Source organism: Rhinopithecus roxellana, chromosome 12 (assembly GCF_007565055.1).
Source record: "Rhinopithecus roxellana isolate Shanxi Qingling chromosome 12, ASM756505v1, whole genome shotgun sequence".
NCBI lineage: Eukaryota > Metazoa > Chordata > Mammalia > Primates > Cercopithecidae > Rhinopithecus > Rhinopithecus roxellana.
In genome coordinates this window covers 131482886-131493704 of record NC_044560.1, presented here as the reverse complement: position 1 = coordinate 131493704, position 10819 = coordinate 131482886, and the positions used below count along the sequence as shown (strand labels likewise).

The 10819-nt window shown below is 54.5% G+C and overlaps 1 protein-coding gene across 4 annotated transcripts; it reads right to left on the bottom strand.

Moving 5' to 3' along the window:
- Window positions 1-577: 577 nt before the first annotated feature.
- C12H19orf54 (chromosome 12 C19orf54 homolog) lies at window positions 578-10703 on the bottom strand. Of its 4 annotated transcripts, none has more exons than XM_030941918.1 (7): window positions 9688-10703; window positions 4397-4465; window positions 3832-3956; window positions 3340-3469; window positions 3178-3254; window positions 1797-2052; window positions 578-1415 (listed from the first exon to the last, which is right to left on the bottom strand). In XM_030941918.1, the coding sequence occupies exons 1-7, from the start codon at window positions 10008-10010 to the stop codon at window positions 1256-1258; spliced, it is 1140 nt and encodes a 379-aa protein (XP_030797778.1). In that variant the 5' UTR covers window positions 10011-10703; the 3' UTR covers window positions 578-1255. The 4 variants fall into 4 exon arrangements, with proteins under 4 accessions (XP_030797778.1, XP_030797779.1, XP_010379132.1 ...); XM_030941919.1 differs by having other exon boundaries at window positions 3178-3248; XM_010380830.2 differs by having other exon boundaries at window positions 578-2052; window positions 3178-3248.
- Between the last annotated feature and the right edge of the window lie 116 nt (window positions 10704-10819).

Below are 10819 nucleotides of genomic sequence, written 5' to 3'. Positions count from 1 at the left end.
ACAGGCAGGCTGATCAGGGCTGGGATGGTGGACACGCATCCTCTTTACCCTGATCACTGGTTAGAAATATTGCACTGTGGCCAGGCGCAGTGGCTCAAGCCTGTAATCCCAGCACTTTGGGAGGCCGAGACGGGCGGATCACGAGGTCAGGAGATCGAGACCATCCTGGCTAATATGGTGAAACCCCGTCTCTACTAAAAAATACAAAAAACTAGCCGGGCGACGAGGCGGGCGCCTGTAGTCCCAGCTACTCGGGAGGCTGAGACAGGAGAATGGCGTGAACCTGGGAGGCGGAGCTTGCAGTGAGCTGAGAGCCGGCCACTGCACTCCAGCCTGGGCAGCAGAGCAAGACTCCGTCTCAAAAAAAAAAAGAAAGAAAGATTGCACTGTGGCCTGGCACAGTGGCTGACACCTGTAATCCCAGCACTTTGGGAGGCCGAGGCGGGTAGATCACTTGAGGTCAGGAGTTCGAGACCAGCCTGGCCAACATGGCAAAGCCCCGTCTCTACTAAAAATACAAAAAATTAGCGAGGCATGGTGGTGCATGCCTATAATCCCAGCTACTTGGGGGGCTGAGGCAGGAGAATCACTTGAACCTGGGAAGTGGAGGCTGGAGTGAGCCGAGATCATGCCACTGCACTCCAGCCTGGATGACAGAATGAGACTCCATCTCAGAAAAAAAAAAAGGCAACACTGCTCTGTACAGTTTCCCTAAATGACACAGGCTCGGTTAGGGACAGAGAAGTGATCCAGACAGGCCTGTTCCTCCTACTTCAGAGTGAAGGGGTCAGGTATTCATGAAGCTAGTAATCACACACACTCACTAGATGTTTATATGGGTGGATAGCAAAGTTTGTGGTCGGCACCATAATGTTCAGGGAGCCAGGAGACAGCCTGGCTGAGAGACACTAACTACCTAGCTTGAATCCTGACCCTGCCACGTGCTAGTCATGTGACCTCAGGCCAGCAATTCCACTTCTCCAGGCCTGTCTTGCCATCTGTCAAACCGGGTCCATCTAGTACCCCCCTTACAAGGTTGCCAGACCTGCTAACACAGATAGAGGCGCTGGCACAGGTAACTGCTCCCAGATGGACTTTAAAACTATAAAGATATGAGGTGCGGGGGATGTCTTGACTGGGGCTGAGGGACTCCTCCCTGAGGTAGTGATACCTGAGCCTCGATGGAGAAGTTACGGAATGATCCTCAGCAGAGGGCTGGGGTGGGCCTCAATGCTCCGGGGATTTGAACAACACTTCAGGGATCTGAAAGGCCAGTATGACTGGTAGGCGGCAAGTGTGAGGAAGAGCCTGGGCTAAGGAGGGGTGAGCTGGGGCTGGCGCAGTTCAGTGTCCCGGTCCTGGGAGCAGCAGAGGGCCCAGGCTCCTTAGATCTTGTGAGGTGACAGAGGCAGTCCCTAGTAAGAAACGGACAGATGCAACATTCAGATGGGACAGGCAGGCCGCAGGGTCTGGGCTGTCGTCAGTCTCTCCCTAGAGGGACCAGCTGGTGCTCAATACTGCAGGGGGTGGGCCTGGGGTTGGGACGATGCCCAGGCTTGGGAGAGATGGAGTGGGGGTGGCCCTTATGAAGGATCCCTGGGCTGGAGGCCCTTGAGACCCAGCTTAAACCTTGGGGCCATCACACAGAGGAGGAAGTGGGGGCACACTTGAAATGGTGACCGAGCTAGGCTGCAGCCCGGGACTGCAGCCCCAGCTAATGACTGCAGTCTTGGGGTGTGAGGAGCAGGGCCTGGCCACAGAGGCCAGCCCGCACCCCACCCATGGGCACCACGTACACCCGGCCATCAGTGGCCCGCGAGGGTGAGAAGTCCGTCAGCTGCAGGTTGCTGTCCCGGACTTGGTCGTAGTCCCACAGCTGATAGTGCCAACTCTTGCCCTGCTTGGACAGCAGGTAGACAGCTCCCGGGGAGCCCTCCTCCGGCAGGGATGGTGGCTGGCAGGGCGTGCCCAGCACTGGGTGGAACAGGCCCGGCAGCTCAGGGTCCTCAGCGTAGCCGAGACTAGGCACAGCCCGAACACCCAGCAGGACCCCTGGGGAAGAGGAGAAAGTGGTGAGTGGCAGCGACTGAGCCAGGACCAGGTGCTGGGGCTAACTTCCGCCCCCTCCCATCCCTCCAGGGTGGGTGCAGCTGCCATTCCTAGGTTACAGTGACGTTACTGGTGACCAGTGGGTTGGGATTTGGCCCCACCACAGCATCCGGCTCCAAGGCTGCAGGCGTTTTAAGTCTTGCCTCCCTTGGCCTGACAGCACAGGGGAGGTGGGGAGGCAGCATGAGATGGAGCAAATGCCATCACCCGGTCATCCCCAGCTGTCTAGGGAAGAGGATCCAAGAGGAGCTGTCAAGACCACACAGCCATGAAGAAGCTGAATGGAGCCTCCCCGGGACCTCCTGACGCGGACCAACCTGGCCTTCTTTCAGGTGGGGGAATGATGAAGACAGTGCTGGTAATGCTTACAGAGACGTGTCACATGCCAAGCCCTATTCTTTTTTTTTTTTTTTTTTGAGACGGAGTTTTGCTCTGTCACCCAGGCTAGAGTGCAGTGGCGCCATCTCAGCTCACTGCAACCTCCACCTCCCACGTCCAAGCGATTTTCCTGCTTTAGCCTCCCAAGTAGCTGGGATTTCAGACACACACCACCACGCCCGGCTAATTTTTGTAGTTTTAGTAGAAACAGGGTATCACCATGTTGGCCAGGTTGGTCTCAAACTCCTGACCTCAAGTGATCCACCTGCCTTGGCCTCCCGAACTGTTGGGATTACAGGCGTAAGCCACTGCGTCCGGCCAAGCCCTGTTCTGAGTGCTGCATGCTATGCCTACAAGGCAGCCTCATGAGGAGGGTGCTACTGTTACCCCTGATTTCCAGATGTGGAAAGGAACGGCCCAGAGAGGCGATGATACCTGCCCAGAGTTACAGAGCCTAGAAGAGGCTGCACCAGGCCTGGAGCCCAGATGTTCTGATCCTGAAATCTATGCTCTGAGCTTCTGTTTGTAGAAGCTCCAACTGGTGGACACCTGGGGCCCAGCCTGCCCGGTGCTATGCTAAGTGCCCAGCCTGGCTGGGGAGACACCAGCACGAGGAGTGAGAATGTCAGGAGGGTTAATGGAGGCCAGGGAGACCCAGGATGAGGGGTGCAGGCAAAGGAGGGGACCCACCTGCGCTCACCGCCCAGTGGGCCTTGTGGCCCTTCCTCTGACACGGCTCATGGTTGAAGTCTTCGTCGTAGCTGGTACTGGCATTAAGGTAAAAACGATAGCGTGGCCCTGCGACCCACCCTTCGCCACCCCTGTCCTCCTCCCTCCAAGGCCCTGGGATACGGGATGAGCAGGGGATGTCCAGTGACCAGGTGCTGCAGGACGAGGTCTCTGTTGGGACCACCCAGGCCGCCAGAGAGCAGCTTGGCCTGGCAGCCCAGCACCTCCTGGGCCAGCCTGCCCATATCGGCCACTGCATGGTGAGAGCACACAGAGGGGGCTTGTTGCGTGGGCCCAGCACCGTGCCGAGGGTTCACAGTGGGCGATGCTTCCAACCCTCACCATGACCTTCCACCCCTTGGTACAAATGAAGAAAATGAGGCACTAAAAGCGTCAGTGGCTTGTCCATGGCCACAGCAAAGAGGTGGCAGAGCTGGGTTTGCAACCCGTGCAGCCAGCTCGAGTCCATCTTGTAACCTCTCTGCTCTATGGGCAGTGGGAAGGGCCCGAAGACTGGAACAAGACACCCTGACAACACGGCTGCCAGCACCCCACCCAGCCTCTCCGGTCCCAGCCTCATGAAGAGGTGATGGAGCACGCAGTCACCCGGCTCACCTGAGAACATCTCTCCCTGGGCCGTGTAGCCTCTTTCCGTGGCCACCTGCACGAGTCTCTCCAGGGGGACGCCACTGGGGGGCGACAGGAGAGTACCTGCCATCCACAAGGCCACCAGCCCGCATCTGGGGACAGAGAGGCCCAGCCTGTCAATCCTATGTCACAGCCTCCTTACCTGGAAGCTGGAGTTGGGGAACAGGTTTGCTGCCCTGGAGGAGTTCCCCTCCCCTCTCCCAGGCCAGCAAGGGAGACCTGACTCCCCTTCAGGGGACAGCCCAAGGCTGAAGGGCTGGGGGTGGAAGGGTGGGGAGAGGTCACCTGAGCTTCCTGGGAGGAGGAGCCAAGATGGAGTTGGACCAGGTTCATTCGTTCATTCCTCGGATGTTCCAACTATGTTTACTATGCAGGCACCCAGAAGCCTGAGTGGAAAGTTCCCCCTTTTCTTCCCTCCTCCTCCCGCCAGGGACAATCCACTCCTCTTTTCCAGATCAGTCCTTAAGAAGCCCAGCAAGGGCAGAGTAAGGGCGGCAAAGGGGCTGGGAGGGTCCCACATCAGGGCACATACTGAGGGCCTTCTTGGATGAGGGACGGCAGGTCTGCACAGAAGAGGATCCACCGCAGGTCACCTCGGAACCTGAAGCAGAGCCGCGCTCAGTCACCAGGGAGCCAGCTCTGAAGCGCCCCCGACCTTGAGGTCTGGCTGGGAGTGGGGTATCCAGGGACGATGAAGGGAACACAGGCCTGGCTGTCCTAAGGCTGAAGGACGCTCCTGGTTCAGTCACTGACTTCCCCTTCCTAAGCTTCAGTTTCCTCATCTGGTTCGTGGGAATGGTCCTTCTGCTTGCCTGCTCCCTGCTCTCTCTCTGTTATTGAAGGGTGAGGAGCAAAGGGTAGCACTTTGCAACCAGATTTATCTGAGGAAATTTCTCAAAGTGGTATCTCCATCTCCAACTCTTTTTTTCTTGCACTGTTGCCCAGGATGGAATGCAATGATGCAATCAAAACTCACTGCAGCCTCGACCTCCCAGGGTCAAGTGATTCCTCCTGCCTCGGCCTCCTGAGTAGCTGGGAGTATAGGCACGTACCACCATGTCCAGCTAGTTCTTTTTATTTTATTTTATTTTTTTGAGACAGAGTTTCGCTCGTTTTGCCCAGACTGGAGTGCAACAGTGCAATCTCAGCTCACTGCAACCTCTACCTCCCGGGTTCAAGCGATTCTCCTGCCTCAGTCTCCCAAGTAGCTGGGATTACATGTGCGCGCCACCATGCCTAGCTAATTTTGTATTTTTAGTAGAAATGGGGTTTCACCATGTTGGCCAGGCTGGTCTCGAACTCCTGACCTCAGGTTATCCACCCACTTTCGCCACCCAAAGTGCTGGGATTACAGGCGTGAACCACCATGCCTGACTCTTTTTATTTTTAGTAGAGATGAGGTCATGTTATGTTGCCCAGGCTCCAAACTCTGTGATTTGTTTTTCCCTTCAAGTCTGTTTCTTGGGCTGTTCAACACTGAAAATCCCTTAATTGAACTTTGAATAAAACCAGGTAACAACATGCTTAAGGCCTAATACATCACCTTGATAGTGAATCTCTGTACCCTGGGGGAGGCCACTCCAATAGTTTGGCCCTGGGGGATTCATTACTTTTTTTTTTTAAGACAGGGTTTCCCTTTTGTTGCTCCAGCTCATGATCTCGGCTCCTGGGTTCAAGCTATTCTCCCGCCTCAGCCTCCCGAGTAGTTGGGATTATAGGCATGCACCACGACACCCGGCTAATTTTTTGTACTTTTTCTGTGTTTTTTTTTTTTGAGACGACTGGGGTGCAGTGGTCCGATCTTGGCTCACTGCAAGCTCTGCCTCCCGGGTTCACGCCATTCTCCTGCCTCAGCCTCCTGAATAGCTGGGACTACAGGCGCCCACCACCATGCCTGGCTAATTTTTTGTGTTTTTAGTAGAGATGGGGTTTCACTGTGTTAGCCAGGATGGTCTTGATCTCCTGACTTCGTGATCTGCCCGCCTTGGCCTCCTAAAGTGCCGGGATTACAGGTGAGAGCCACCGCGCCTGGCCATTTTTTGTATTTTTAGTAGATATGGGGTTTCTTCATGTTGGTCAGGCTGGTCTCGAACTGCTGACCTCAGGTGATCCACCCGCCTCAGCCTCCCGAAGTGCTGGGATTACAGGCATGAGCTACCGTGCCTGGTCTCCATTTTTTTTTTTTTTTTTTTTTTTTTGAGATGGAGTCTTGCTCTGTCGCCCAGACTAGAGTACAGTGGTGCGATCTTGGCTCACTGCCACCTCCACCTCCCAGGTTCAAGCAATTCTCCTGCTTCAGCCTCCTGAGTAGCTAGGATTACAGGTGTGTGCCACCATATCTGGCGAATTTTTGTATTTTTAGTAGAGATGGGGTTTTGCAATGTTGGTCAGGCTAGTCTCGAACTCCTGGCCTCAGGTGATCTGCCTGCCTTGGCCTCCCAAAGTGCTGGGATTATAAGTGTGAGCCACTGTGCCTGGCCCATGCTTATTATTCCTATTGCAAGGCTGGTAAGAGGGCAAGGTTCGGTTCGGGTGTGGGGGTGGTACGGACTCAGAGCTCGTGGTTCCCAGTTTAGGGTACCCTCCCGATGAAAGATGATACCACATAAGTATGATTAAAAGCATAGAGGACGGGCGTGGTGGCTCACGCCTGTAATCCCAGCACTTTGGGAGGCCGAAGCAGGTGGATCACCTGAGGTCAGGAGTTCGAGACCAGCCTGGCCAACATGACGACACCCTGTCTCTACTAAAAACACAAAAAATTAGCCAGGCATGGTGGCGGGTGCCTGTAATCCCAGCTACTCAGGAGGCCGAGGCAGGAGAATCACTTGAACCCGGGAGGTGGAGGTTGCCGTGAGCCAAGATCACACCACTGCACTCCAGCCTGGGCAACAAGAGCAAAACTCCGTCTCTAAATAAATAAAAAAAATAAGAAGCACGGAGCCAGGCTGGGTGCGGTGGCTCATGCCTGTACTTCCAACACTTTGGGAGGCCAAGACAAGAAGATCGCTTGGGCCCAAGAATTCAAGACCCAGCCCGGGCAACATAGAGAGACTCTGTATCTACAAAAAATATATATATGGGCCGGGCGCGGTGGCTCAAGCCTGTAATCCCAGCACTTTGGGAGGCCGAGACGGGCGGATCACGAGGTCAGGAGATCGAGACCATCCTGGCTAACACGGTGAAACCCCGTCTCTACTAAAAATACAAAAAACTAGCCGGCCAAGGTGGCAGGTGCCTGTAGTCCCAGCGACTCCGGAGGCTGAGGCAGGAGAATGGCGTAAACCCAGGAGGCGGAGCTTGCAGTGAGCTGAGATCCGGCCTCTGCACTCCAGCCCGGGCGACAGAGCAAGACTCCGTCTCAAAAAAAAAAAAAACAAAAAATATATATATGTACAAAAAATTAGCCGGGTATGGTGGCGCATACCTGTGGTCCCAGATATCTTGGAGACTGAGATGGGAGGATCACTTGAGCCTGGGAGGTTGAGGTTGCAGTGAGCTGTGATATAGCTACTGCATTCCATCCTGGGCAACAGAGCAAGACCCTGTCCCCAAAACAAACAAACAAACAAGCAAACAAACAAACAGGCTGGAGCCCTGCCACCAGAGTTCAAATTGGACTCTTCCTCTTTTTTGCACTATAGCTGAGGGGCTTCACTTCTATTAGCCTCAGTTTTCTCATCAGGAATATGAGACAAAAACAGTTTCTACCTCATGGGGTTGTTGAGAGGATTCAATAAATTAATATTTAAACATTTAGAACAGCGCTTGACATAGGGTAGGCATTCAGTAAAGGGTGGCTATAATTTGCATTAAATTTGCCTCATCTCAGTGTGGGCATTTAGGGAATATTATAAATGTGTCCGGAGACTGGGTGTCGTGGCTCATGCCTGTAATCTCAGCACTTTGGGAGGCCGAGGCAGGTGGATCACCTGAGGTTGGGAGTTCGAGACCAGCCTGGCCAACATGACAAACCCCCGTTTCTACTAAAAATACAAAAATTAGCCGGGCGTGGTGGTGGGCACCTGTAATCCCAGCTACTCGGGAGTCTGAAGCAAGAGAATCGCTTGAACGGGGAGAAGGCGGGTGCTGGTGGGCAGGCGGAGGCTGCAGTCAGCCAAGATCACGCCAGTTCACTCCAGCCTGGATGAAAGAGAGAAACCACATTAAAAAAAAAAAAAAGGCCGGGCGCGGTGGCTCAAGCCTGTAATCCCAGCACTTTGGGAGGCTGAGACGGGCGGATCACAGGGTCAGGAGATCGAGACCATCCTGCCTAACACGATGAAAGCCCGTCTCTACTAAAAAAAAAAAATACAAAAAACTAGCCGGGCGAGGTGGCGGGCGCCTGTAGTCCCAGCTACTTGGGAGGCTGAGGCAGGAGAACGGTGTAAACCCGGGAGGCGGAGCTTGCAGTGAGCCGAGATCGCGCCACTGCACTCCAGCCTGGGCGACAGAGCGAGACTCTGTCTCAAAAAAAAAAAAAAAAAAAAAATGTCTAGAGGGCTTGGAGTTTCAATGTGAGTCCGGGCAAGTCTTTTCTCCCTCTTTTCAGCCAGGCAATCATTAAACCTCAGCCTCACAGCCCCGGCCCAGGTCTGGCGCTCTCCTTTCCCCTACCACCTGGGTCCCTGGATGTCCCAGTTTCCTCAAGGCTCCTAAGTACCACTTCCACAGGACTTCTCCATCCCTGCACAGAGCCTCTCCACGGCTCCCCCATGCCCTCAGGAAAGTCCCAGTCCCTTCGCAGAGCCCGCTCTGTCCTGCGTGGGCTGGCTCTGCCGCTTTCACAGCCCCATGTTTGCCACTTTTCCCGGCAAGTTAAGGACATATTTGCCGTTCCTTGAATAGAACATGTCCTCATTTCACTCCAGGCCCCTGCACAAGCTGGTTACTCTCATCACACAGCATTTACACGACTTGCTCAACAGCACTCAGGGTTCCCCTTCTCCAAGAAGCTCCCCCTGACTCCCCAGCCTGGGTCATACACCCCTCTGGGCTTTGTCATGACAGCCCTGTCCACTCTGGGTTGTCACTGTCTGGAGGGGTGGAGGGATCTGTCTCCCCCACTAGACTGGGCACTTGCTTTTTTTTTTTTTTTTTTTGAGACAGAGTATTGCTCTGTCTTCCAGGCTGGAGTGCAGTGGCACAATCTTTGCTCACTGCAACCTCTGCCTCCGGGGTTCAAGTGATTCTCCTGCCTCAGTCTCCCAAGTAGCTGGGACTACAGTCGCGTGACACCACACCCGGCTAATTTTTTTTTTTTTTTTTTTTTTTTTTTTTTTTTTTGAGACGGAGTCTCGCTCTGTCTCCCGGGCTGAGTGCAGTGGCCGGATCTCAGCTCACTGCAAGCTCCGCCTCCCGGGTTTACGCCATTCTCCTGCCTCAGCCTCCCGAGTAGCTGGGACTACAGGCGCCCGCCACCTCGCCCGGCTAGTTTTTTGTATTTTTTAGTAGAGACGGGGTTTCGCCGGGTTAGCCAGGATGGTTAATTTTTGTATTTTTAGTAGAGATGGGGTTTCACCATATTGGTCAGGCAGGTCTCCAACTCCTGATCTCAGGTGATCCACCTGCCGGCCTCCCAAAGTGCTGGGATTACAGACATGAACCAATGCACCCAGCATGGACTGGGCACTTGTGAGGACAGCTTTCTTCATTGCTGGAGGCACACCACCATGGAAGGGATCTAGGCAGCGGATCTAAGTAGGCTGTTTGATCGTGAGGACACGGGAACCGCCCCTCCCCCCAAAAGGAAATGGCTGAAGTGATCTGTGGAGAAGTGACTAGGGCAGAGCCTGGGTGGTGGGTGGGGCATGGAGACCCTACCGGTCCTTGTGCAGTTTCAGGAGCCTCTTCACATCTTCTCTGCCCTTGGGGACTGGGCCAGCCTTCTCCAAGGCCTCCTTCAGGAGCTGGCTCTTCTCCAGGCCGAAGACATAAGGGAGAGCAGGCCCCGTGGTAGCGGGTGGAGGAGGCAGTGGGGGCGGTGGGGGAACATTGGTCTGCTGACTCCAGGGAGGGGATGGTAAAGCTAAAAAGTCCAGGGGACTTGGGGGTAGAGGAGGAGATGGAATGCTGCTGGCTTGGGGTACAGGGGTTCTTGGAGGAGGGATTGGTGGTTTTAGGGGAGGAGAGCATGGAGAAGTCATTTTGGGGTCTACAGGAGGGGCTGAGAGGTTCAGAAGGTAGGGAGGGAAGGATCCTCCAACGGAGAACGGTCTCAGGGATGGAGATTTTAAAAATTTACGAGTTGAGTTCCAGAATCTGGGGGCTGAGCAGTGGGTGTGAAAGGACCACAGCTAATATTTGAAACCATGGGAGCAGGAATTGCGAGGGTGACTCAAGTCATAAGGCACCTGACAGTTAACAGGGTGGGGTCCTTAAATCCGGCACCGGATCTGTGGTACCGGTTGGGTTACCTCGGGAGTCTTAGGTGGAGAGTTAGTAGGAGTTAACTCATTCTTTGGGGCTGGATGTGGAAACACATGAGTAAGTTTGGGATATGAAGGCTCAGACCTAAAGTGAGGTGCCTGAAGGGTGCGACTTAGGAGCCCAGGGCTAAAGATTCGGAGAACTTAGGTTCAGTACCCCCTCACATCCCAGGCCCGAGTTTGGAACCTTTGGGCTGACCTTTGAGTCAGAGGTCAAGAGGTCAAAATGGACACCAGGCAAGAAAAATGGCCTAGTTGTGGAGAAGGTCCTGGAAACAGAGCAACAAAAACGTCTGTGGGTTGGAGAAGACTCAGAGATCAGAGGCCGGTGGGCGCCGCGATAACCGGTGGAAAAGGGGAAGGAGTCAGGAAGTAAGGTACACCTCCCACTCCCGGAAAATGGCGGCCCCCGCACACCGCTTTGCCCATATCACGGGGTATCACACGCAACAGTGCCAGCCCATTTGGCGATCACGTGACAGGAAACGCGGCTCTCGGGGGGAAGAGGCGGGACTTCAAAAAGCATT

Excerpts from the sequence above, each read along its gene's own strand:
- C12H19orf54 (XM_030941918.1), bottom strand. The coding sequence starts at position 10,010 with ATGACTTCTCCATGCTCTCCTCCCCTAAAACCACCAATCCCTCCTCCA. Across the intron at positions 4,466-9,687 it reads CTGAAACTGCACAAGGACCG|GTTCCGAGGTGACCTGCGGT; the intron begins GTAGGGTCTCCA and ends GCTCTGCTTCAG. Across the intron at positions 2,053-3,177 it reads CCACTGGGCGGTGAGCGCAG|GGGTCCTGCTGGGTGTTCGG; the intron begins GTGGGTCCCCTC and ends CCTCTTCCCCAG.